Below are 25,738 nucleotides of genomic sequence, written 5' to 3'. Positions count from 1 at the left end.
ATACAATTCATCAATGGAGCCGGAAGGGGGGGGGGGGGTTAGGTGGGTTATTTATTGAAAAGGGCTTGAATATCTATATATAATAAACTCTTATTAGGAAGAAAACGTCTGTTTTTTTTGCCCTATCACTAAAACAAATGTGCATCAGGTTCATAAATTAGTGGTCGAACTGCGCCATCATTTGTTGGCTTGCGCTCATTACGAGTGACGTCATCAAAACGCGACGCGGAAGTGCTGCGGCTTGTCGTCCTTCACGCCACCAAATAGTAAACCCCGAGTGTTTCAGCACCGGTAAGTGTTCAAAAATAATAATAAGGAAGACCACATCGGTTCTTGTGTTTACATGGATTGTCATACACAACACTGACGTCCCAGCTAGTTTTCATTCAGTGAGTATCCTTGATTCGTGTCGAGCTGTCAGTTGTTAGCTGGATAATGTAATCTTTGGTACAATGCACTTTTGCTAATTTAAAGAGAAAAATATGTGTTTACATGATATACATATAGGTGTATGGAGATCGCAAGTTAACTTGCGAGTGTAAATCGACTGGCGTACAGGGAAAAATGCATACCACCCTTGTCAAAGGCCCCTTTTTAAACTATGTGACAAACTCAGCATATAAACAAAGTCAACGAGAACCTTCCCTACATTAAAGGGAGTTTTAAACTCCTTTTTTATTTAGATTATTCATTTTGGGATTCAAAAATGTCTTACCTTATTGTTGGTCATGTTGATTATTCTATAGTTTTGGCTACATTTTGAAGTACACAAAGAAGTGTCAGGAACTTAAAATATAATGTGTATTGTTAAAGCATACAAAATATGGACAAGGTTTGCCTGAACAACAGGTGTTCTGATGTTTTCCAGGGTCCAGTTTCAGTCTTCTTCTCTTTTCGGCTTTCTCCTTAAGGGGTCGCCACAGCGAATCAACCTTCGTCATCTAACCCTATTCTCTCTATCCTCCCCTCTCACACCAGCAACCTTCATATCCTCGCTCACTACGTCCATAATTGTATTCAATAGCCTGACTTTTGTTTACTAACATCTTCTTCTCAGTTCAACAGTTATGACAGCTCCAAACTCCACACAGAGGAAGGCCTGCTGGAATGCCAGGGATTATCTTTGGAAATGTCTTGATGACAATGATGACAAATTCGAATCCTGCCAGAGCTTTCAGAGCGAGTTTGAGGCTAAATGCCCTGCTCAGTGGGTGAGGTATCCGCTTTCTTTTGCTATTGTAGTCATGCATGGATTCATGCATGAGATCACATTCACCTATATTTTACTTGTGAAATTACCTCATTTTCAATATTTTTGCAAAATCCCTTGGGCAAATTACGCTTGCAGATTAAATGACAATTACTTACATTTCACCATGACTACAGTGAGTGAGAATTTGAAAAACAAAATTCAAGGGTACATATGGAAATCTGGATTATCTCAGTGGTTACAGGCCCCCCCAAGAACTGGGGTCCGCAATGGTTAATTTGCACTTGCCGTGAAATAAGCGCATAAACGTCAAGATTCAAAGTGTTTATTGTCACATGTACAGTTTAGAAACGTGTTTCTCTGTACAGTGAAATTCCTGCTTTGCTGTTCACAGTGCATTAAAACGCTCATATTGTAATTTGATAATTTTTAGTGGGTGGTGTCAATTTGAAAATGTCATAAAACTAAATCGAAGGTGCAATGTAGCTTTATTCTTGATGTAACACATCTATGTAATGCACCACAGTGCATAAGCAGTGTCTTATCTTCTAATTTCCACTGGCAGGTGAAGTATTTTACCAAGCGGAGAGACTTTTTGAAATACAAGGAGAAGATGCAAATGGAGGGATTCACTCCAGCTGAAGGGCCTCGGCAACCATCATAATCACAGCCAACAATCTTTGCATCATGAACATTCATGAGGACCTGGAAGAGATTCCTGATGACACTTTGGACTGAGCATTCAGCTAGTGTTTCATAAACTACTTGGGCTGGGGTTACCCTTACATTTTCAGCAAAGGATCTGTAAATTTGAAAGCAACTCTAGCCTCTGTGGTTTTGTGTAAGCATGTTCTCTGTTTCCCTCCTGCCTATATTTATTTGTATACAATTAAAAGCTACATTAGAAATTGTACCTCAGTGCTCTCCAGGGACTGTGTGGTAAATGCTTTTAAGCTCAAGTTCTGAAATCAAACAACGGACACTTTTTAACAACTACAAACCAGGCAAGCGGGAAAAGGTCATCAGTTTGATGCGTCGCTGTCCACACACTGGCACATGGTTTCATTTTTTTGAATAAAGTTTTATACATGCAATCAGTCATTAAAAGCATGTGAGGTATTTGTATACATAAATTTATTTTTCTTTCCTTAGAAAGACATCCTAAAATATGAATAAAAGCGTGAGCCACCATTATTTAAGATGATACAGGATCATAATGAACTGCACTTGAAGTTCAGTAGAAATGCCAATGACAAGGGGGTTGGAATATCTGTAAAGCAGGCATTTTGGAATGGTTTCAACTCTACACTCAGTTTGTTGGGAGCTCCCTTGTGAATGCAACATTGTCCTTTGTACTTGGTCAGAATCTACTAACATGCAGGTGCTGACTTTAAATGCAAGAGGCCTCATATGCATTCTGTTGAACTTTCTGAATTCTTAAGGCAAGAAATTACTTCAAAATTAAGAAGGAAACCACCTATAAGAAAATGGCTATATGTCATATAATAAAAAGAAACTATCAAGCATTTAAAAATAACTAGAAAATGATCCGAAAAATGACCAGTTAAATGTCAATGCAACTGTAGCTATAGAGTATGTCTAAAGGTCGGATCAGTTATATTTGTTTTTTTCTCTAGAAAAATTGTAATTATAGAAACAGCTGAGGTCAGCAATAATTTGTAATTAAATATCAAAAAAACCTTGTATCTCCCTTACAATTATTAATTTGAAAGTTAAAGAAAAAGGTTGTTATCAAGCACGTATAAAACGTTGAATGTTATACTGTCGAACAGAGTATTGATCACAAAAGCATGATTTTCAGAAATGTATGGATGATGTCCATTGACTGTTGTGTGTGTCAGTTAACATTTTTGAATGCATGGACAAATATAAATGTATGTATAAAATAGACTAGTAAATATTACTTTTCGATATATGATAAAGATAGTATTTGTGCATGCAAATTACTTTTTTGTTTCAACAATATGCCTTTTATCATTTTTTTTCATTGTATTATGAATTTTATTCTTGTTATGATTCTTAATTCTCTTGCACTCACGTCACAGTAAGAAAGTTCATTGACTGGGTTCTTTCTGTGTGGACATTGCATGTCATCCCTGTGCCCAAGAGGATTCTCTCCAGGTTCTCCAGCAGATCAAAAACATGCAGTTGGTCAATTGAAGACCAGCCTCTTGTTCACGGATAGCTGTGATTTGTTCCACTCCTGTGACCTTGTGACCTGGAGGAGTTGTCCAGATAATGAGTATCTTGAAACTGTAAGCACACTTAATGAATCAATAATATATAACGTCACCACATAATGTTTAGCAACACATGCTGACTTGAAATTACTACTTAAAGCATACATTACCAAGTTATGAATCCTGAATACAACTGAACTTATCATCGTATAATAAGATTCCACCCTACATACATGAATGTTCATGAGTGATGAGCAAGTAGTTCACAGAGATAGAAAAAAGATCTTTGGGGGATTAGTGTCCATAAACAAATTCTCTAATGAAATCACAAAATTAACCACTGTATATCAGTCATATTAGCAAAGAAAGAAATTGTCAGAAATTCACTTCAAGCAACCGTTCTTGATATTGCTGCATAGATATGTGCTGGAACAAGGCAGAGAAACAGGCACATTCCAGTGGCAAAAATTATACTTCTGCTTTCTGGAGTCAAGACTCTTGAGCTCACGAAGGCCTTGCTGGTAGAGCAGCATGCTTGCAGTAAATATGGCCAACATGGGCAGAAACATTCAGAACAAAAATCAGCCTCAGAAACTTTGGTAAAGACATTAGGCAGACATTCAGAAGCCTCACTCTCTAAAAACATTCTTGATAGCAGCTTGGAATTTCCTGTATATGCACAATTGAACAGCTTTCCATTTTAATTCTAAATATACATAAACATCCCTAAAAACTGCACAAAGACTGTGTACATAGTGGATCAGCAGCCATAGAAGAAGCCTCTTTTCATACATGTTTCCTGTTTCAATTCAGCAGTCATCTTTTTCTTTTAAACACAAAGTTGGATCAGTGAGGACTTGATTCTCATAGCCTCTTACTTGAAATAAACACTTGATTTGAAATATTCACTTTAAGTGCAGCAGCTATTTGGTATGCATGCAGTAATAGAGGCTGGTCTATCTCCTATCTGTTGCTAAATACATTGAACAAGGCACTATGAGGTTCTGAAAACACATTCTAATGTAAATATTTTTTTCAATTATGAATTTAAAAAATATACTGAGAAGAATTAAGGTCCACAGGAAGTGGACTGAAAGAAACATGTAGCTTAAAGTCAGAACTATAAGCAAAAAGAAGTCAATCTATCAGACAAACTGAAGTAGAACGAGTTTTGAAATGAAAATGGTAAAGTCAGAATCCTAAAATCTGTATTCAGTGTTGAAAGTAGTACTTTTATGTATGTGCAGGTACTTGTACAAACAACTCCAGATGTCACAGCGTTTTATCAGACTCAGAAAAGTAATTCTCAAAATATGTTTTTGCACATGCCTCTAATCCTCTAATGTAAAAAACAAAAAAGAAAACATAAATTCTGAATCACCAAATATTTCTGTTATTTAGTAACTCCAGAAAAACAGAATCTCTGTTAAATCATATTAACAGAGGTAAAAGGGTCTGTCGGAAGGTCAGTGCTTCCAGCAAAAGGTGTTCTCTGAGCTCCCCTGAGCATCAGAAAGGTGTTGGAAGTCATATCTTTCACCCCCCCTCAACTTCCTGGCTAATCGGCGCTGGAAAAGGCCCCACTGACTGAACCATCCTCTCGAGTCGTTTTCCGATCGTCTTTCTCTTTAACTCTGTCAGTCACTTGGGGATCTGTCAGGTTCTCTTCTGCATTTCCATGCTGGTTATAAACTCCCGGTGACGTTCCTGGAGATGGCCCAGGCGGGAAACTCATTCAGGTTGAAGAGGGGAACCCCCCATGTGGTGATGGCCAGCATCACTACTGCCACGCCAATCAGGTTCACCCCAAAACCTGCTTTCACCTACGAAGGAGGAAAGCGAGAGGGGACGTGCATGAATAATCGTAAAAGAAGCCATGAAAAAAGTTTAGTAAAAACTGTTTGCCGCTTAGATTATATAACGCAACAGTGATACGCTGCCCATGAGGCTTTTGATGCTGCAGGTGCAGGAGGAGCATGTGACAGTGTGCTTGTGTGTGTGTGTGTGTGTGTGTGTGTGTGTGTGTGTGTGTGTGTGTTTCAAGTCTGTTTGTCGTACCATGTCGCTGATCTGCACGTGGCCATAACTAAACACAATGGCGTTGGGGGGGTTCCCCACTGGAAGCATGACCCCAAATGACACACACATGGTGGAGGGTATTAGCGTGTGGAGGGGGTTGATGTGCAGGGTTTCTGACTGGAATGAAGAAAAGAACAAGAAACCTGGAGATATATATATAATATTCAGATAATATATAAACATTAATGGGACAAAGAAGAAACAAGACCCTTTTTTATTATATTTGATTAGTGGTACAGTAAATATCTAGAACATTGTAACAAATGTACTTAAAATAGAAAATATTTTAATGAATAAATGAAACCTTTACAGAGTATATAAACTGATTTTGCATTACACTTTTAATGTTGCAGGTTTCTTGAAACGTACTTACTTTAATATACACAAAATTCTAAAAATAATTACAACAATACAGACGTTTTATTCAATTAGCTATTTTACTGCATGAGGATTATCTAAAAATTAAAATCTTAATAAATATGAGAAAAAGTTTTTTTTATATTTCAGTCAAACAATTTTCAAAATAGATCAAATCATCTTGATTATTAAACAAATAGTAGTTTTCAAGGCAGAGAATTGTGCACGTCATTCCAAAACATTTTTGTTAGTATTTTATGTAGGAAAATGTACAGGAAGGTTTAACTCTTTTAAAAACTTAAGAGGATAAATTCAATGATTTCAGGCAAAAAAAGATGTATTTTATCATCTCATATCCACTGTGCCTTTTGCAGACTAAACAACTTGCTTACATCTATACTGTTTTACCGACTTAAATTTTTTCCCTTTAAAGTCTTTTTTTAATGATTGTTCATGTTTGAATTTGGCTACACAAAATTCTTGTATGTGAAAATTACACGGAGAATAAAGACTTTCTGCTTTCTGATACTGCAGCAAACAACCACTCATGGACATCAGTTTTCACCATGTATGAGATGAGAAGCCTATGATCCACCAGAGGGAAGCACTAGAATACTGTTAAAAATGTGATGGTTAAACAATTTTATATCTTTCACGTCAATCTAACAGGTCATACCAGGGCTGACAGGATGGGCAGGAAGACCGTGAGAGTTGCAGGGTTGGAAGCAAACTCTGTGACCGCTGACACCAGCAGGCAGGCCAGCAGGGTGACGGCCCACGGAGGAAGGCCACTCATGGGCTCCAGCTGTCGGCCGATCCACACTGACAGACCTGACACCTGCACACATAGATGGACAAAGACACACATCTAGTCTCTGGCTGTTTAATTGAGCTATATGGAAATATGACACAGTTATCTTACTGTAACATCACTCAAACGCATTAAAATCCGACCTTGTGACAAGATCTCTAAAACATGTTACCTTACAGCCAGCGGCCAATGCATAGCCCCCTCCCACCAGAATAACAATCTCCCATGGCATCAGTCTCTGGAAATCCTTCCAGGTGATCATTGGGGCCAGTGGGTCCAATTCCAAGGCTTTATTAGATTTGTGAAAAAGAAAACAGAGAAATGTGTTCATTTTTTTCAGAATTTCATGTAATGTTCATGTAACTGATACAATGCAAGCTACTTCAAAATATAAAAACTACTTTAAAAATAAAACCTGCCATGAGAATACAAGTAATTAACACTTGCAGGCCTCACACACACACAAAGATGGCGGAGGTTGCCACGCAGGCGCCGACTACCTCATCAGGGACAATTAGAGGTTTGGTATTTGACACGCTTTTTTCAAAAAGTTTTACTGAAAATATTCCTTTGAATAAATCTTACTAGATACGAATCCGATTTCACCCCCTCTGTTTTGTCCTGATATCTTTCCTCTTCAATCAGCCAACAATTTTACAGATAATGTAAATGCAAAACTGCTGAACATTTGAGTCTGACCAGTGTCTCTGCAACTGGAGGAGGATGAGGAGAAGGGTCGCCTTGCAGGAATAAGGAAGAGCAGGAAGCCCAGGAGAACAGATACTGTCGCATCCGTCCGATAGCCTTTTCTGGGGAGAGGAGGAGGTTGGTAATTATGTAGATTTGAAAACTGTTTACTGATTAAATTTTCATTAGTGTTACAAGTTGAGCTGATTATTCCGTTTCTAAATACTAGATGTGTTTTAATGTGTGCGTGTCACTTACTGACACAACACATCCGCTAAACCCAACATTTGTTTGTGGGAAACGCACCACATGTGATGTTTTCTGTTGCAACACTGTTTAAATACTTGCTTCTCAAAAAGAGACGTCCAGCCGGGCACAAAACCAGGCTCCCTGGTGAACCACAGCAGAGTCATCAGGATGAAGAAAACACCAGTTACGACCTCTGGGTAGCTGAAAATCACACACACAAAACCTTGTGAGTAACAATTACATAAGTGATAAGCTCTGGCCCACACATTCACACTAGACTGATCCAATATCAGGAATACTACCTGATAGGTCCCAGTTTTGCATACTCCTCCTGGATCCTCTGCTCTGACAGCCTCTCTCTCCTGGTTTTTCGTTTCTTACTCAGTGAGCATGTTTCCCTGAAGCTGAACACACAGCAGTGACATCAACAACAACAACGTATTTCCAAGCTATAGCCCTACAGTGGCTTGCCAACAGACGGCTAAATAGTCGACCCAAGACAAGATGCATTCCTGAGAAGTAACACCACCAAAGCATACATGTTTGAAACATTCAACATTCACTGACTTGCAGCCCAGGAACAGGAAGTGCAGCCAGAGCCAGGTGAGGACTAGCATGATGATTGCAATGGGGAAGCTGAAGATGAACCATGTGCCAAAATTGATCACCTTAGCATCCGGGTAACGACTGAAAGAGAAACGGAAAATTAACGTGTGTGTGTGTGTATGTGTGTAAGTGTAAGATTCAACATTGACATAAATTCAGATTTGATGGTATTATTTTGTGATTTAAAAAGCATTTTAATTCTGATTTAATAACAGATTTTTTGTAGACCTGAATGTTTTTTTTAAGACCAAAAATGTTTTTGGTTGTGAATAAGCTGCATACTGGGTATAAAAAGCAGCATGGTAGAGATTTGGGTTTAATACTATTAATTCACATATCCACATATTCACATATCGCAGCTGTCATTGGGAGAGGTGGGGTACACACTGGACCAGTTGCCTGTCGATCAAAGTCTACAGTTAACCTTCTGCATCTTTTTTGGCTGTGGGAGGAAACTGGGGGGCTCTGAGGAATCATTATATTACATTCATTTGGCAGACGCTTTTATCCAAAGCGACTCACAAGAAGTGCATTTCAGTCACTGAAGATTTGAAGTACCAGTAGTCGGAAGTCAGAAATGACCACGCAACCAAGTAGCTCTCTCAAAACCATATACAAACGTACATTCATTGTACGTGGAGGGGTGGAGGCTAAGTGCGATTAGTAGGGTAGTGCTTGGTGAAGAGGTATTTTTTCAGTTCACAGCGAAAAATGGGCAGCGACCCCACTGTTCTGACCTTTTTCGGGAATCCCACATAGAAAGGAATACACAGAATCGAACCAGAGTCCTTGTTTCTGTGTGTCTCATTCGTGATGTCTTAACGATTTGATATTGTTGAAATGACTCTGAGAGTACCTACCTAAATACCCACACTCTCATCTTTGAATCATACACGGTGTTTCCCTGTACTGACTGACAGCTGCTGTCTTTCCCATCTTCTTATCAACACAGCTGACGCTCAACACAGATACAAGGTCACTCAGTCACTGCTCTGAGTCATGACAGTAGAATAAGAAATACTGCTGCATGACGTGTTGCCTTGACATCTCGGAATGGGGCTTCAGAAGTTAACAATCAAACTTGATGTTTCCATGTTTCTTTCTCCCCTCAACTGTTAATTGAGTGGTTGTTTCAACATTTGTCATGATGGTTGCACTGTTTTTGAATCAAGAAAATCTCCATGACTACAGCCTATATTATACCTATATTTTTCACCTGAAAGGTAAAGAACGGGAGGATAACAATTACCAGAAGTGATAAATGTGACTTTTTAGCCATTAAATGTTACTAATAGGGAGGAGATACATTCTAATTGATTGACGCAGCAACACTAGATTGGATAACCTTGGAAAAGCATCTTGCTGTACTTCATCTCAGCTCTGATTCCTTACACACAAGGAGATTATGTTGTAAAAATGATTTATAAATAGTTCAACATAAATTTAAAATGAGGGAGGACTAAGCTGTTTCTAATGGAACCTACTGGTTGTGGATTACCTTAAAAATGATTAAGTGCCATAAGATTCACTGGGGAAAAAAAAATCTGCACTGAAGTACAGTAAGACATGTTTGCACAGATTTGTTTGTTCCTGATCATCATATCCCATCTTCTATTGCACTTTAAACCTCCCAAATCTTTGCATTGACAGCTACAGAGCTGATAAAGTATGTTTGCTCACATCAGCTTCACTGCTGTACGAACGCTAAGTAGGGAAAAGGTGACGTTCAGAGACGACGATTATGTGTGTCCTACAGAAACAGCTGTTCTTTCTTCACAACCCTCTTCTGCACCACTTAACATCCAATCTGATCCTTTTATTTATTCTGGGCTATTTGATATTGTGAATATGACATAGATGTTCATATGATTTACACATCATTTCTGTAAAATGAAAACAAAGAGACTTAAATGGGTTCAATTCAATTTTGTGTTACACAGTTGATAACAAGGGTTAGGGTCCATTCAAAGGATCTCTGTTTGTATTAAAATGACTCTTTTTAATGAATGAAACATTGGTTCACTTTCCTTCCTTTCGGGCCATAGTCATGCCCTCAAGAAGCAGTTGGTGAGTTAAAGTCGAAGTTAAATAGAAAAATCCATCTTTAACCAAAAAAGTTTTTTTTTTCAGGTCATTGTCAAATTGATCAAGAAAAGACAGGGTGTCTTTTTTTCCCCAGATGAATATTTCACAATATGCAAGGCAAAAATGTCTCTTTCGTGTATGAACTCTGGAAAAACTGCGGTTTGCAGTTTTCATTGCACATTTCTCCACTTTTGTAAAATCAGGTGGAAATCTGCCACACAAACATAAGTTTGTAAATTGGGGCTGAATCTCTCTATATCTCACCATCACTTTTTATCTCAATTTCCTCCACAAACGTAGAGTCAAGTGTTTCTGAGGGCACAAGCTTCTACTTGAGCTGACTGAGAATCAATCAGTTGTGGTGCAGTGTCTGGGGACACTTTTTTGATTTATTCAGATATTTTGTATAATCATATTCTTCTATTAAAGACTTATTGACACGCCTGTGTTCTGATTGCTCACGATTTCTTTCACTGAAATGTTAGCCGGTCAAGAGTTACAATAATTCTATTTAAAGGCTGTGACATTTGAGGACAATGATCATAATAACCTGTATGTTTCATACAATAACTATTACAATAACTTGGTACCACCGAGTATAACAAGTTTGGCGGAGGGGGGGATTATGGTGTGGGGTTGTTTTTCAGGAACTGGGCTTTGCCCCTAAGTTCCAGTGAAAGGAACTCATACAGCATACCAAGACATTTTGGACAATTCCAATCCATGCTCCCAACTTTATGGGAAAATTTCGGAACTGCCCCTTTCCTTTTCAAACATGGCCTTTTCCAACATGTCATCCATAAAGATATGGATGACAGAGTCAGGTGTGGATGAACCTGACTGGCCTGCAGTCCTGAACCTTGTGAACAGCCTTCCCACAGGAGTTGAAGCTGTTATAGTTGCAAAGGGTGGACCGATGTCTTATTGAATCCTATGGATTAGGAATGGGATATCTCTCTCGTATGCAAGTCAAGGTAGGTGAGTGAATACTTTTGGCCATATAGTATATATGTATGCACGATATCACGCCACAAATTCTGACAAACCAGCTGCAACTTGAGGGCGGTGTCCTGGTTGTTTTTTTTGGCAACAGCTATGATCTCAGCTTCTTATAGCCTAAGTAGAACTCTGGCCAACTGCTGCCCAGAATCACTCTCATTCAAACTTCTCCCTGAGTTATTATTGCACGAAAAAAAAAGCAACTACATGTTGTACAGCTGGTTTGGCGTGCATTTTTTTTTTTTTTTTTGAGCAACTTTGTCCCGCTGTGACAAATTTCCAACGTGTTCCCTTCTCACTGTGTGTGCTTGTACTTTGCTACATACGTGTTAAACTGCTCAGCAAAGATGAGGTTGGTGGAGGTGCCTGTGATGGTGATGAGCCCCCCAATGGTGGCTGCATAGGTAATGCTGAGTGAGAGGCATTTACAGATCATGTGGTCCCTTTTGGTGGGATACTGGGAATCCCTCCTCGCCTTGACTCGCTTCACATTTGGGATCTCAATGGCCACCTGACCAGCAGACAAAGCAGACAAAGGAAGAAAGTTTTACTCTGCTATGTTCAGTGCCTGTTTTGCTTGTAAATGGGATCACCATTTATAGCACTTATATTTCCTCAAACCTGTGGCAAGTGTCCATTGATTTGTCTGAACTCCTGATTAGGCAGTGAATTCAGCCCCAAGCCATTTACTTCCCCAGTCTGTACCTGGAAATCAATTGGATAAATACAGAGGAGAGAGGTGGAGAAACAAATCAATATATTCTTTTCATGTGCTCTGCTCATATTTTTTTCTCATTATGCAATTAAATGTGGGAAAACTCTAAACAAGTCTTACCTCACTGAGTGTAGAGAGTTCCTGTTTGGTGCAGTCACTGCTGGAAAAAGACAGAGGAAAAAAACAGAGAGATTAAAAGTAATTAAAAGTATGCCAAACAGGACAATCAAAATAACCAGAGCAACAATAATGTATCTAACATTGTGAGATAGAATTGTGTGACTTAGATATTTCAAATTCTCAGTCACCGCAGGAGGTTGTGAGGTATATGTCTAGTGTTCATTTTCTGGCTTATATATTCTGAGCCGGATTTGTGTTGCGTGATGCGGTGTGACAATATGCAAAACCTCTAAGCACATAAATGAAATATTGTTAAGATGGAAAATGGATCACAGTATCAAGTCAGTAAAATTGATAAATTTAGACAAGAGGACAAGGAAACAGGAAAAAGAAGGAGGTACAAATTTAGTCTTAATTAAATAAACTATGATATTTGTATTTTCATTAAACCCGTTCGTTGACCTCCTTCATTTCTTGAAGAAGTTTAATATTCAAGAATCTTCATCAGTTTAGTGTACTTTTACAGAGAAGCAGTGTCTTTGTGCTTTATTCTCTTTTTTTATGTTGTTCAAATTTCCATTTAACACTTGCCATCGTGTCATCAAGAGAAACCAATTGAAAAATGATTGGAATTTTTTAATCAACAATTACAAAAACAAAATAAAAATCAAGCTTCGCTTTTTTAAATCTAATAGACCATCTCACTCAAATAGTTACATTAGCGGGATTCAACCACAGCCCAAGATGGTGGGTATTGACTGTTTTTGGGACTGATGTTAGAAAAAACGATTGCCTCTGCTGTGCACTCAAACACAAAAATAATGTATGTTTAGAAATTGCAACTGGATACAAGTAATATAGTTCAGCAGTATTAAGTACAGTGGTCTTAGACACACACATACAGTACCTGCCATCCCTACAGAGAAGTTCCAACTGGTTCTTGTCCAGAGTCTCTTCTTTGTCTGCAACAGCTGGAGACAACAACATTAGAAATTGTTGAAGTTTAAAAGTGATAAGAGAAACCACTGCAGTGCAGCTGCACCTACAAGCAAGAGCAATCACATTTCTACATCTTTCCCTGCACACAGCTTCACCTCGGTGAGCTTTGCTCCACACTGTTAACACCCACATTGATCCTTTGTTGAGAAACACCTACAGGTCAGAGGTCCTCCACCACCAGCTCACCTACCTTTGTCATCCTCAGTGTGCTCGGCTGTCTCTGAGTCGTCATGGCTGTCAGCCATACCGGTGCAGATGAGCTGCTGCAGGACGGCCTCAGCTATGGGCATCACCATGGCTGTTGTAGATGTGTTGCTGAGCCACATAGAAAGAAACACTGTGCAACACATGAAGCCCAACACCAGCCTGAGGGAGAGCAAGAGTGAGGCTGTTTCATATTGGCGCAGACCGGTTCAAAATGGTGCAGCATTTCACTGAAATTAACAGTTCCAGTTTAATAGAATTCCAATTTTAATTACCTTTAGATAACATAAGCAAGAATAAGCAATCTGTATGAACTTATCAGGGTTGGATGACCAACTTGAGAAAGGAACTACTAGGTATGATTTACAATGGACATAGAAAAATCCAAACCAGTTCTACAACTCCACCATTTTCGGTGTGAACGTATATGTGTTGCTCACATGCCAGGTTTAGCCCCTGCAATCATCACCATGCGAAGAGCGATGCGTTTGTGCAGGTTCCACTTCTCTATAGATGCAGCCAGACAGATGACACCCATCAGCAGTAGAGTGGTGTCTTTACAGTATTCAGCTGCCACCTGAACATACACACACAATTTCAAATATTTCTTTTAATAAATACCATCCTCATCATTCCAAGAACCCAATATCGATGCAAGGTCCACTCTCATTAATAATAGAGTTCACCTTTTGATCTCCAAGGATGCAGTGACAAGAATGAGGCCTTTGGTTTTCGCGCCATCACCCAATCCTGCTTCCCCCTCCTCTTCTTGGATCAGCCCTTACAGTTTGCCATTTGTTCTTTTTAATCTGCTGTACTTCCCAGCAACAGGGTTCATGCCCTTGCAGTGTTGTGTAAGACTGTGTCTCCTGACCTTTCACCTAATACCTCACACAAGACTTCCTTTTTTTATTAAAAATTTGACTACAGCTTCTGCTGCCTGGCTTACATTGTGTTAGAGCCATAAATGCTGCATTTTACTCTTCATGTCTATAGAATTACAGTTCCCTACAAGAACAACACCTATGCACTTGTCAAATGCACTTGACAACCAATAGCTAAGTAAAGAGAAGTGTCTTGTTAGCATTTATTAATAGTTCATATGCTTATTCATATAACAGTGTAAGACAGGGGTGCCAAACGTACGGCCCTTGGGCTGGTACCAGCCTGCCAGAAGGTCCAATCCGGCCTGTGGAATAAATCTACAATTTGAAAAAATACATAAACAATAAACAATTTCCTTCGGGATAAATAAAGTTACTCTTATTCTTATTCTTATTCTTATTCTTAAAAATCATGAACAACTTTTATAGATAAAAATGGAGTTCCTTTATTTTCTGCTTTGGGTGCACTGTTTTAGTCAGTGTTGGCAACATGGCACATCACTATGTGACTCAGAACTTACAGCTGATGGCAGCAATGTGACTCCTGGGTCTGAATATGGAATTTTGTCTTATTGTTAGAAATTTACCTGCTTTTCCGCTGGGCCCGACACCCTCATCAAAAAGGAGAAACCCAACATCGAGTGTAGGGTTTTCCAAGAAAAATGGACCACTTTTTATTTGTTCATTGAGGTTAATAAGAAACCTGTATGCTTGGTGTGGATGCAGCAAGTTTGGTTGCCAGTATGAGACTCGCCATGGTGAAAATTACAACAAAATGCATGGAGAACTGAGACGACAGAACTGAAACATTGTGTTGTTAAAATTGCACTTACTTTTCTTCGTGAATATTAGGTTGTTCGTCATGTATTTTTTAAAGGAACAGCTCATTACGTATAACGATTTTTATAATTTACCTGTTCTCCTTTACACCAAAATGAAGGAAAAATTTGGACTTAGTGTCACTTCTAGGTAATTACGCTATGATTTTACTGGTCCGGCCCTCTTCACATCAAATAAGGCAGTATGTGGCCCCTGGGCCAAAATTAGTTTGGCACCCCTGGTGTAAGAACAAATAGTTGATTATGATTGGCTTGTGCTGATATAGTGTTCTATTGCACTATGGAGAGGCACAAGTACAAGGAGGAAAACAACAACATCCTTGACCTTCAGTTAATATTTATAAATATTTTAATCAATTAAGTATCTTTGTTATTTATATATCAAGAAATCAGTGTTAATAAATGTCTTTATGAAGTATATCTAAATTTTGAATACATAATATGACCAGTAATGCGTATCACTGTATTTAGTTACAGTAATGTTGTCTATCAACCTTTTGAATAGTATACAAATTTAATAGCTAAATGACAGCTAAAAATATTTCTTTGCTATACATACACTGTACATGATATATTTAGAAATGTTAAAGTTGTTTTGTTATGAAATGTAAATGGGAAACATTATTAACATTATTCATAATTTATAATTTATATTTTATAATTATAATTTATAAATTATAATTGTGCTGGAGCCTATAGGAATGTATATGGATGGATGTTTAAAAAAAAACACTCACCTAAAAGTATGGTTTTAATACAGATACTGCAGTGCCACTTAATTAATGTATCAATGTGAGAACTTTGAAGGACACACTTTACCCACTTTTTTCTGCCCATCAGTCTCTTGTGGTTCTCATGACTTTATACCTCTGAGGCTAATAACCATTAAAGCGAAGACTTGATTCATTGGTTACACTTACAGAGATCAACATGTTGCTGTAAACAGTTTGGGGGGGTTATGAGTAAGACGTTCTTTCTACCAAAACCAATCAGCCTGAAATGTCAGGTACGGTAGCTATAATCCTTTAATTACTGAATGAGTTCTGCTGTGTACTGGGGTTCTCGTGTAAAAGAGGGGGTTTAGGGGAGACTCAAAGTACTATAATAGACTCAGCATGTTGCATAAAGCTATCCACTGGCATATTTATGGAACACCATCCCAAGAGGCTTACAGAGGTGTTAACAGGAAGCTTTGTTATTGTCACATGATCCGTACAGCTCACTTTTATATAATGCTGATAAGAAAGGTGAAGAAGAAGAGGGGCGTATTTAATGGAGAGGTAGCTAGGACGAGGTAACAAATATAGAAAGTGGACTTTATGTATCATTCATAACAATAAAAGTGGATCCAGCATGGCACTATTGGCGAAGGATAGTCACCTGTGTGAGTGTGTGTGTGTGTGTGTGTGTGTTTGCCGGGTGGAGGCACGTGTGAATGTGCACACTTAGACAAGAAAGAACATTGCATGGGAAAATGATGAGCGGCAGGTTAATGGGGTTCTCTACATACTCAACAAACGCTTTACAGCATACTGATGATGCAATAAAATGACAGAGCATCGTAAAACGGTCACCGAAAGCTATTTGCATCCATGTAACCTCTTACCTACTTTAAAAAAATTCTAAGACATTTGTGTGCATCCAAGGTACTGCAGGATGTCCTGTGCAGCATCTTTGGAGAGGACTTTTTGGTTTGAACTTACTGTATATCTGCATAAAGTGCAGTCTGATCAGATTACTCAGCACAGTCACAATCTCACCTCCTTGCATTGTTGTTAAACCCTGATTTACCGCCTGCCCTCAATAGCCAAAGTATTTCACTCACTTCTCACAAAGTTGACATAATGCAGTATTTACAGTCCTTGTTTAACCTCAGTATGCAGTCTTTTGAATTACAGGTCACTGTTAAAATAATCAATGTTCCACCTCAAAACTAGTGGAATTACTACCCTTAAAAATCAACATCAAGTCCAACTTCATATACACACATATATGGTTGTGTGTGTGTGTGTGTGTGTGTGTGTGTGTGTATCTAAGTGTGTGTGTGTGTTTTAAATTTCACATCTCGAAAATATAGGTGCAATACAGTTGAAGACACATAAAAAATACTCATACATATATTTTGGTTACATCAGCACTTATTTAGAATGAAATTAGAGGAAGAATTTCTTAGAGCTTGGGGAACATGACTGATTGTTTTCTCAAGGTTTATTAGTTTAAGGATTCAAATATTGAAAAGCTCTAATTAAGTCTGAAAACTAGTTAATCAGAATGTTGTTTGTTTTCTACTTCAGTCATTTTATTGTGATGATACACTCCTCACGTCAACCTGCATCAAGTACCATATAGGATGGGTAATACTATTCCTGTGATTGAATAGTTGCTTCGGTTTGTAATGATAATTGAACATTGAACATTTGTGTCACAGTCAACATGTGTCATCTGTCAAATACAAGTTTAACATAATCTAACAAAAATCAGTGCAGGAGGAGGCTCAGTAAGTGGACGTGACAAAAGTCAACCACATTCTAATTTTGGCTGTACAAGGCTGACCATTGACTAAGATCACTGAAACTCTGATTTCTTCCAATGTTTGTCTCCAGTGAGAGTCACTAATAGCTTAAATTTATTCTTTTTAAAATGCCAAGTGATATCAGGGACTCTCCCAGGCCTTTCTGTAATATTCAGATGTTTGACACCTGCTGTGTTTATTCCTCCATATTCCTGTTGTTTATATGGGCACAAAATTATTTTAATTGAGTTCTTTCTATATCTAAATGACAGATTGGCTTTTGTCGATACTCTATGCCCAATACTTACAATCAACAGCGAAAAAAACTCAAATTACTGTAGTTAGAATCACAAAAACAGTCAAATAAATAATTATATTTCTAAAACTTGCCTCGCTTGATTTTAGAACCCCAAAGAGCGGGTAGAGGAAGGCAGGGACCAGGGCAGCAGCACCCAGGGGAACAGCCTCTGACACCCAGTAGACTGCTGTCACCATCAGCACGTACGCACAACATGCCTCCTGCAAAGAGACAAACAACAGTAGGGACAATCAATGCTTAATCATTATCAGATGGGAAGCAGAAGCAGAAATACATTTTACCTCCTTTTTTCGCTCAATAGACCAAGCTATACTGTTGAGCTTGTTTCCAGTTTTTCAAGTTAAAAACTGTCATTGCAGATAAATACAATAAGGCTGAAACTTTCCAAGCTCAAAACTGGTCCAGGACCAAACAGCACACAATTACCTCACAATCTAAATGATATATATGTTTCTTTTGAGTACTGATCATAAATAATTGCTTTTATTTCTAGAAATGCACACACACACATGCATGTATACAGTACATAGCATTGTGGGGTACAAAGTTGTACAGTTGAAATAAGAATAAGAATAAGAATAAGAATAAGAATAAGAATAAGAATAAGAATAAGAATAAGAATAAGAATAAGAATAAGAATAAGAATAAGAATAAGAGTAACTTTATTTATCCCAAAGAAAATTGTAGTGCCAGAGTTTCAAGTAAAACATAACAATAATAAATAATAGTGGGAAATTGTATAAACAGTAAAAAAAAAGGGGGGGAGAGTAAGAAATACAAATAAAGCTATAAAGTGTCAAAGTCAAGGCTATAAAGTGTTTTAAGGTCTTAAGTACGAAGATTTTGAGATTCCCTGCGGCTGAAGGGAGAGCTATTAAAAAGTATGATACTAGAAAGGTTATTGATGTTTGAACATAATAAAACATCTGCGGTTTATGGTTACATATTTTGTCTATATACAGTTATGTGTGAATGTGTAAGGGGTGGATGAGGGGTGTTGATGAGAGGTTTCGCGGAGTGCAGATAAAGAAGTTGGAGAATTTTAAGTAACTGAAGTCAACAGTCCAGAGCAACAGAGAGTGTGGAAAGGAAAAGAAACATGAAGAAACATGTGTAAGCACATGGGAATGGATGGAGAAAAGTGTCTGGTGTGATATGTGATAAAAGAGCATCAGGCAAAATGATAGGAATGGTGTAGAAGACAGTGGTAAGACCAACACTGCTGTATGGGTTAGAGAAAAAGATAGGAGGAAGAGCAGAGATGAAGATATCGAGGTTCTCTTTCGGAATGACGAGAATGGATAATATCAGGAATGATCCCCTCAGATGGACAGCTCATTAGATGTTTGGACAGAAAGTCAGAGAGGCAAGACTGAGATGGTTTGGACATTTACAGAGGATGGAAAGTGAATATATTGGTAGAAGGATGTTTAGAGTTGGAACTGACATGCGGGAAGCCTGAGGAAGACCGAAGAGATTTCTAAAGTTGGTTAGAATGAGATAATAGGATGCAGAGGAGAGGATAAGATTGAGGCAGAATATTCACTATAGCACCCATTGAAGGAAGCAGCTGAAAAGAAAAAAAAAAAAGAAATGTGAAACGTCAATGTGTGTTGTGCCAGTTGTGAGGATTTGCCTCCTTATTGGGGATAAGAGGTAAATAACTGTAAAATCAAATAACTAAAACAGGAAGTATAGGGTTAATCATTAGGTTAGGAATACACACACACACACACACAAACAGGCTGAAATAGCATTAATCTGGTTAAGGTTATGTAATATTAACATACAAGGCTCCTAATATTGCTCTTTTGCAATTCCAGCTGGCTTAGTGATATGAGGTCAAAACTTTAAAAAATAAAAAGTATCTTGTGACTTTGAAATGAAAATGACCAAGATTACAAATTCTGCATCACTCAGAGCAAAACTTTTAAAAGCTTTGAGTTGAGGATTGTGCTTCGATCCATTCCTAATGCTCCTTAGCAGCTGTGGTCCAGATCAGCCCTTGTTAGTGGAATAAGGTAAACACAAGATGATGAACTACATATGTAGTTTAATTTTTGCCTGTGAACTAAGCATCAGCTCGAGAAATGCTGAATGAAGGTTCTTTCTTTTGCACCCCAACACCCAGCCAACCCCCATCATCGCTGCTGAATACAAGCACTCCTGCCTTCTGCCACAAGCTGTGAGAGGGAGTGCTTTTACATAAGCACATTCAGCAGATCATCTTGCCAGTTGAAGGTCGGCTAATCTCAAATTAATCAACCCAGCTGGGGTGAAGGGGTATGTTCCAGAAGTACGTTCAGACATTTTTACACTGAACAACCTTTAAAACTTTTGACACTAAATATCTAAAACAGTATGATAAGTCACCCGCCCATGTGATCCATAGGATCTCACTCAGTTAACAGCGAATCTCTTGAGACCAGATACATGGGGTTCGGAGTATTATACCTATCCGATCGAGAAAGAAAACCAAAATATAAAAAAATAATACAACTAAGAAATAATAATATGCGTGATGCATATTTTGGTTACATGAAGCTACAATGAAAATAATAATTATAAGTGGAAGTCAACTAAAGTCCAGTATATGTTGCTGACTTTTCCATCATTCAATATCATATTATTTCATTAATAAAAAGAACTAAAAATCATAAGTATAATTTCAGCTTTTTTCTGTGAAATTCAATGTTAAGGCCATGTCAAATGGTGATTTTGACGCCACAGAGATACCACCAGGAAGTTCAGGTAGATTGATCTATAATGATCAATTAACAATGTTACCACATAGAAAAAGTCTCATTTAGCGTGAATTGCCATGGCTTTACCTTGCCAAGTGGAAAGAGGCATTTCTTGGTATTAAGCGCAGTTGTTGGATTAGTCTGAGGTGTTTGGGTTCAACACTGAATATGAAAAATCAAGTAGTGTAGCTGTATGAACACAAGGCATAGGTTAGAATTAATTCTAAATATAAGTTCAGAATTATCTCAACCTTTTCTGTTCCATCGAGACGTTTCCACTCATTATTTCATTATTTCATTGGTTTCTTTCTGCATTTGTTTAACTGCAATCTCTTTGACTCAAACTAACACTGCTTCAGGAAATATGAATTGATAGAGAGGCCCACTCATAACAGGATTAAAGAAAGCACTGTTGTTCTGTTGTTACAGGGACAGAAGGAGGAGGAAGAGAGGTTGGGGTAGAGAAGGAGGACTAACGGACTGATAGAGTGAGATAAACTCAGATGAGTGAGTAATCACAGAGGAAGAGATACACAGATCGCTAGCCTGATTCAGCAATCGCTCAACATTGATTATTGGTGTTTCTTCAACAGAGAAAGAAGTTGCCGCATTCACAGTGACCGTAGCTTCAGTAGGATCAGTAAATACACAACAAAGTGACCGTTCCTCTGATCAGGTTTTGCATGTTGAAGCTGAAGTGCTCTGTAAGCAGAGGAATAAATTACTCAACTGCGCATGCAACCACTGCAAGACAACAATGCGTCAACGCGTAAATCTGTTTAAATGAAGTGCAGCTGGAGTTGCCAGTGATTCTGCAAAAAAAGCATAAAAAAAAAATCTAGGTGAAGGTTCATTGGATGTTTCAATGCACCAAAAGAATTCAATGGTGTGTGTGTGTGTGTGTGTGTGTGTGTGTGTGTGTGTGTGTGTGTGTGTGTGTGTGTGTGTGTGTGTGTGTGTGTGTGTGTGTGTGTGCTCTCAGCAAGACCTTTCTGCACCAGTCACATCAAGTCTACTCATGGATTATTCAGACCAGCATTAATATTATTAAGTGTAGGTAATAATGAGCTGCAAGCTGGAGCTTCGGTTCAATGGGAATAAAGAGTTAAGAAAATATTTCTCCAAATTTATGGCAGTTATTATGTAAAATTATGTATCAATGCCACTGGAAACCCATCGAGATGATGTTACATTTAGGAATCAGCAAAGAGGACTTCTTAGTGCATGAAGGGATCCCATCACAATAATATGCTTATTATTTATTGTTTTGCTTTTTGCTGCCTATCTGGTGTCACTATGGACACCAAAAACATTTTCATTCTACAGGGAAACACCTTTTGGGGGGAACATTTCTATTTTAAATCAATTCAATCAGTACAATTTTGTTATATTTGAGAAATTCAAATTGTTAGTTGCCACAAAAATGACAATGTTACAGGGGATTTGATTGATTACATAATAATTAGCGAGGTTTATTCAGCCTTCTACTAGTTGGCACAAACAAGTCTGGGGGGAACATGTTAAAGGTTAGATGAAAAAAAATACAACGTGTATGACTTATAAATGTTCTGAAATATAATGACCTGAATTTGTGGCTGGTTTCATGTCAATCATGCCACAATCAAAATCATTTAAGACATTATGTAATTATGTATATATGAGTCACCCTTCTCATGACTCACAGACAAGATATTATTAAATACAAATATCATTTTTGAAAATCTGACTTACTGGGAGAAAAAAACAGTTGTTTCTTTGTGGTGGCGGAGACAGATGTGCATTGATGACGATGCAACTGCACATTCATCCACAAGGTGCGGGTATAAATCTCGGTGACCTCAAATCCTTGTTGATGAGGAGGAAATAACCCCTAATGTTAAACAGCTGAAAAACGAGCTTTATCTCGACATGTAACGTATGATGATTGACTCATCAACTGTTATCTTTGCTGAAAATGGAGATGAGTGCTTCTCTAAAGGTTTAGATTAAGTTGCAGGAAGAGTTTTGCCATCACTGAGCCAATCAGCAGGTTGCCGAATAACATTTGGACTGACAGATAACGTTCAATCGATGTTTTCCATGTAGTGAAAAAAACAACCAATTCCTCTCTTATTCCTCTCTTATTCCTCTCTTAACCAGGGATTTATCATTAATAAAAATTAAAACAATGTTATACTGAGCCTTTTAATGTAACTTATTTTTCAGTCATAAGAAGGGGTGCACTTTTCTTTATTTGTGTTACATCTTCTGGTATGAGATTTTTGGTGATTTAAAAAAAAAAATCAGATTTCATGATCAAGCTACTGAATACTGTTTCATGATTTTTCTTCAGCAGCATCCAGGAACTCTCCCCGACAATAATCTTGCAGTGACCCAAGGAAAATATTTAGTTATATCTTAAAATTACTTTTAGGTATCCAACTGTGGTACATTATGTTTACATTTCATAATCTGTATCTAAAAGTCAGATTTTTTCAGTCATTGGCCAGTATTTACACCCATTAGATTGAAAGGCTCAACATTAAGGTGACAGATCATTCCTGGTCAAAGCTCTCTGCCTCTGACCTGGCCTGACTGCATCCAACAGATGTTCTGTTCTGCAGCTGGACACAGTACCACTCCAAACAGACAGACACACACACACACATACACACGCACACACTTTGCACCCCTGCCACATTCCTGGAACAGTCTGGGATCTCTGGTGTTGTAAGGAAGCCATGAGGGGCCAAAACTGTGCAGTGCTACACTGATTATATAACTTAATTGCTTGGATTGTTTCTTTCTCTGTCTTTGTAGTGAGGTTTTGGCACCTTTGTTCTCTCTTGGCTTCATCTTGCACCGACAGCCCCTGCCAAACATTCACCAGCACTGACATAACACCAAGGTTACTGAAGAACGGTGCAGATCGGACGTTACAAGCCATATACATGCATATACCTGGTGTACAGGTCAAACACACACTTCTCACCTCTCACGTCAGTGTAACCTGTTGCTTTTCCAACCACTTACTTTAACATGTTCTGAAAATATGCTGTTGCAACAATTTTTACTTCCTGTGAGATTATATGGGTTCTTCACTGAAGGTGCTTTTAACATGGTTTGCAAAACCCAAAAAGAATATTCAACACATCAGCAATTATTTGTTTTATACTTGGAACTCCAATGAATAAAGGCCCATTCAGACTGATTGATTTTTCCAAATTAAACCATACCAAAATTGATAAATCATGAAACAACATCAACTCAGCAATGGTTTTAGCCAGAAAGGACATGCTGAAAATTAAATCTTTTAATGGATACATTCAGTATCCTACTATCTTCAGACTCTAAATTTGTACATCTATACCAAGAAGAAATCAGTTAAATTCAGTGTCCTGACTCCCTGATGTATATTGAAATAGTTGGCTCTGATCAAGCTCAGCTGAGTCTGAGAACAAAGGAGAATCAAAGATTTCCCCCTCTGAGTGGATGCTTCAGTTTCATTTATTAAATATTCTTGGGGCTAAATATATTTTAAATTTATCTGAATTTCTCATTTTGAACATTACATAAACATTATTTTGTTCTTTAAATTCTCTTATTATTATTGTTGTTTTTTTCTAGCAAATGTTATGCTAATTTCCTGCCTGTTTTCAGATATTTATTTTTTCATTATTGAAAGAGGTGAATCTCTGCAAATTCTTGGGGGGTAATTTAATTTAGATTTTTCTTATTTATTTATTGCTGACTTTTAGGTAGTTTCCTTATTCTTTAAATTATTTCTGACTGATTCAAAAATGATTGATTATGTGCATTATAAACGATGGTCAATTGCTCATTCAGTCTTGGCATTTCCCAACAATATTAAAAACTGTGTGTGTAAAAGATACATTTTAAAGCTGTAGAATTTTTCATAGGAAGCCAAATTGTGGGAATTTGAACATGCAAATTTTTAATCTCATACACTTTGCTACATCTTAAAAATCACACCAGCTTGGCCCAGTTGATTCTAATTCAATTCCACACATCCAGGGCCATATTTTATGCTTCCATGTCATACTGTAACACAGAGCAACCTATTTGATTCCAAAAGGCAAATAACATAGTGGATTTGTTCGGCTTCTGTTAATCCTATTATTTGCAATGCAATTTTAAAGGACTGAGACTTCGTTTTAAAGAACAATGCATGAGTGATGCATATTTCTCTCTTTCACCAAAGGAAAGAAACTAATGAGCCTAAATGAGGGTCGAGCTGCTCACTCTTTCAGCTGCATGTCGTGACATCTCCTCTGCACACACACACAGTCTCAGCTGATGATCAGGAAACACATTCATCAAGACAAAAGACAGAGTGCCTTTTGATTGATACTCTGACACGCACACGCACATACAAACAAACAAACAAACACACACTAAAATCCCATCAGGACACTGCAGCCATCAGCAGCAACAGGGAGCCTCAATGGAATGCGACTGAGTTGTTTGAAATTCTCATGAGTAAGTATTTTATCCTTTTAATGTTTTTAAAAGCAACATTTTATATGACTTTTTTTTTCTTTTTATTATATTATTGTTGCCGGGTGAGATTTGTTTTCAAGTGACAATTGATCAGCCTTATTATTGCAAAAATGTAGGGCAGAGGGAATTACACTTGTATCTCCGATTTATTCACTTTCATAAACGCAAGCTGTTTTCAGTCTCCGAATGGCTATTATTGTGTGTGTGTGTGTGTGTGTGTGTGTGTGTGTGTGTGTGTAGAGGGGGATAACTTCGTCAGTAATGTCAAACACGAACGTGTGATACTCACGCTGGTGGGATGGATGAGCGGCAGGGGCAGCAGGGAAAGCGGGATGAACACGACGACGATCAGCTTCCTCGCTCTCCACAGCTTCCTGAACAGTTCCATCCTGGCTGCGGCCTCCAGCCTCATGGGTGGAATCCGGGGTGCTCTTGGTCGGGACCGGTCGCAAGTCAACGGGAGTGGGCGTTAAAGTCACCGGCCAACACCGGCAATGACGTGGGGAGCGGATTTTTGGGGGAGAGACGACGCGTTATAGTCCAGCTGTGCGCTTTTACGCACCGAGTGTCTTTGAACTTAAAAGAAAAATTCAGTGAACTTCTACGGATATAAGTACC

At 38.2% G+C, this 25,738-nt stretch overlaps 2 protein-coding genes across 3 annotated transcripts; one reads left to right on the top strand and one right to left on the bottom strand.

Moving 5' to 3' along the window:
* The first annotated feature begins 210 nt into the window (after positions 1 to 210).
* Positions 211 to 2,443, top strand: coa6 (cytochrome c oxidase assembly factor 6). Of its 2 annotated transcripts, none has more exons than XM_086146905.1 (3): positions 211 to 291; positions 1,058 to 1,211; positions 1,776 to 2,443. In XM_086146905.1, exons 2-3 carry the CDS (start codon positions 1,068 to 1,070, stop codon positions 1,872 to 1,874), a joined length of 243 nt encoding a protein of 80 aa, XP_086003031.1. In that variant the 5' UTR covers positions 211 to 291; positions 1,058 to 1,067; the 3' UTR covers positions 1,875 to 2,443. The 2 variants fall into 2 exon arrangements, with proteins under 2 accessions (XP_086003031.1, XP_086003030.1); XM_086146904.1 differs by having other exon boundaries at positions 232 to 389.
* On the bottom strand, positions 2,442 to 25,738 carry slc13a4 (solute carrier family 13 member 4). Its single transcript, XM_086146906.1, has 16 exons — positions 25,410 to 25,738; positions 17,948 to 18,076; positions 13,763 to 13,899; positions 13,309 to 13,484; positions 13,027 to 13,090; positions 12,120 to 12,159; positions 11,906 to 11,989; positions 11,611 to 11,795; positions 8,162 to 8,281; positions 7,897 to 7,998; positions 7,694 to 7,795; positions 7,358 to 7,467; positions 6,831 to 6,946; positions 6,524 to 6,685; positions 5,470 to 5,607; positions 2,442 to 5,234 (listed from the first exon to the last, which is right to left on the bottom strand). The coding sequence occupies exons 1-16, from the start codon at positions 25,530 to 25,532 to the stop codon at positions 5,097 to 5,099; spliced, it is 1,926 nt and encodes a 641-aa protein (XP_086003032.1). The 5' UTR covers positions 25,533 to 25,738; the 3' UTR covers positions 2,442 to 5,096.

Source organism: Fistularia commersonii, chromosome 5 (genome assembly GCF_037954325.1).
Source record: "Fistularia commersonii isolate RoL2024-O1a breed Wild chromosome 5, RoL_Fcom_v1.0, whole genome shotgun sequence".
Taxonomy (NCBI): Eukaryota; Metazoa; Chordata; class Actinopteri; order Syngnathiformes; family Fistulariidae; genus Fistularia; species Fistularia commersonii.
Note: the sequence above shows the minus strand (reverse complement) of the source record. Positions and strands in the feature narration are given on the sequence as shown.

Coding starts and splice junctions, on each gene's coding strand:
- coa6 (XM_086146905.1), top strand. CDS start 1,068: ATGACAGCTCCAAACTCCACACAGAGGAAGGCCTGCTGGAATGCCAGG. Junction 1,212..1,775: donor CTAAATGCCCTGCTCAGTGG/GTGAGGTATCCG, acceptor TTCCACTGGCAG/GTGAAGTATTTTACCAAGCG.
- slc13a4 (XM_086146906.1), bottom strand. CDS start 25,532: ATGAGGCTGGAGGCCGCAGCCAGGATGGAACTGTTCAGGAAGCTGTGG. Junction 18,077..25,409: donor CGCTCATCCATCCCACCAGC/GTGAGTATCACA, acceptor GTCTCTTTGCAG/GAGGCATGTTGTGCGTACGT. Junction 13,485..13,762: donor GCAGGGGCTAAACCTGGCAT/GTGAGCAACACA, acceptor GCTCTCCCTCAG/GCTGGTGTTGGGCTTCATGT.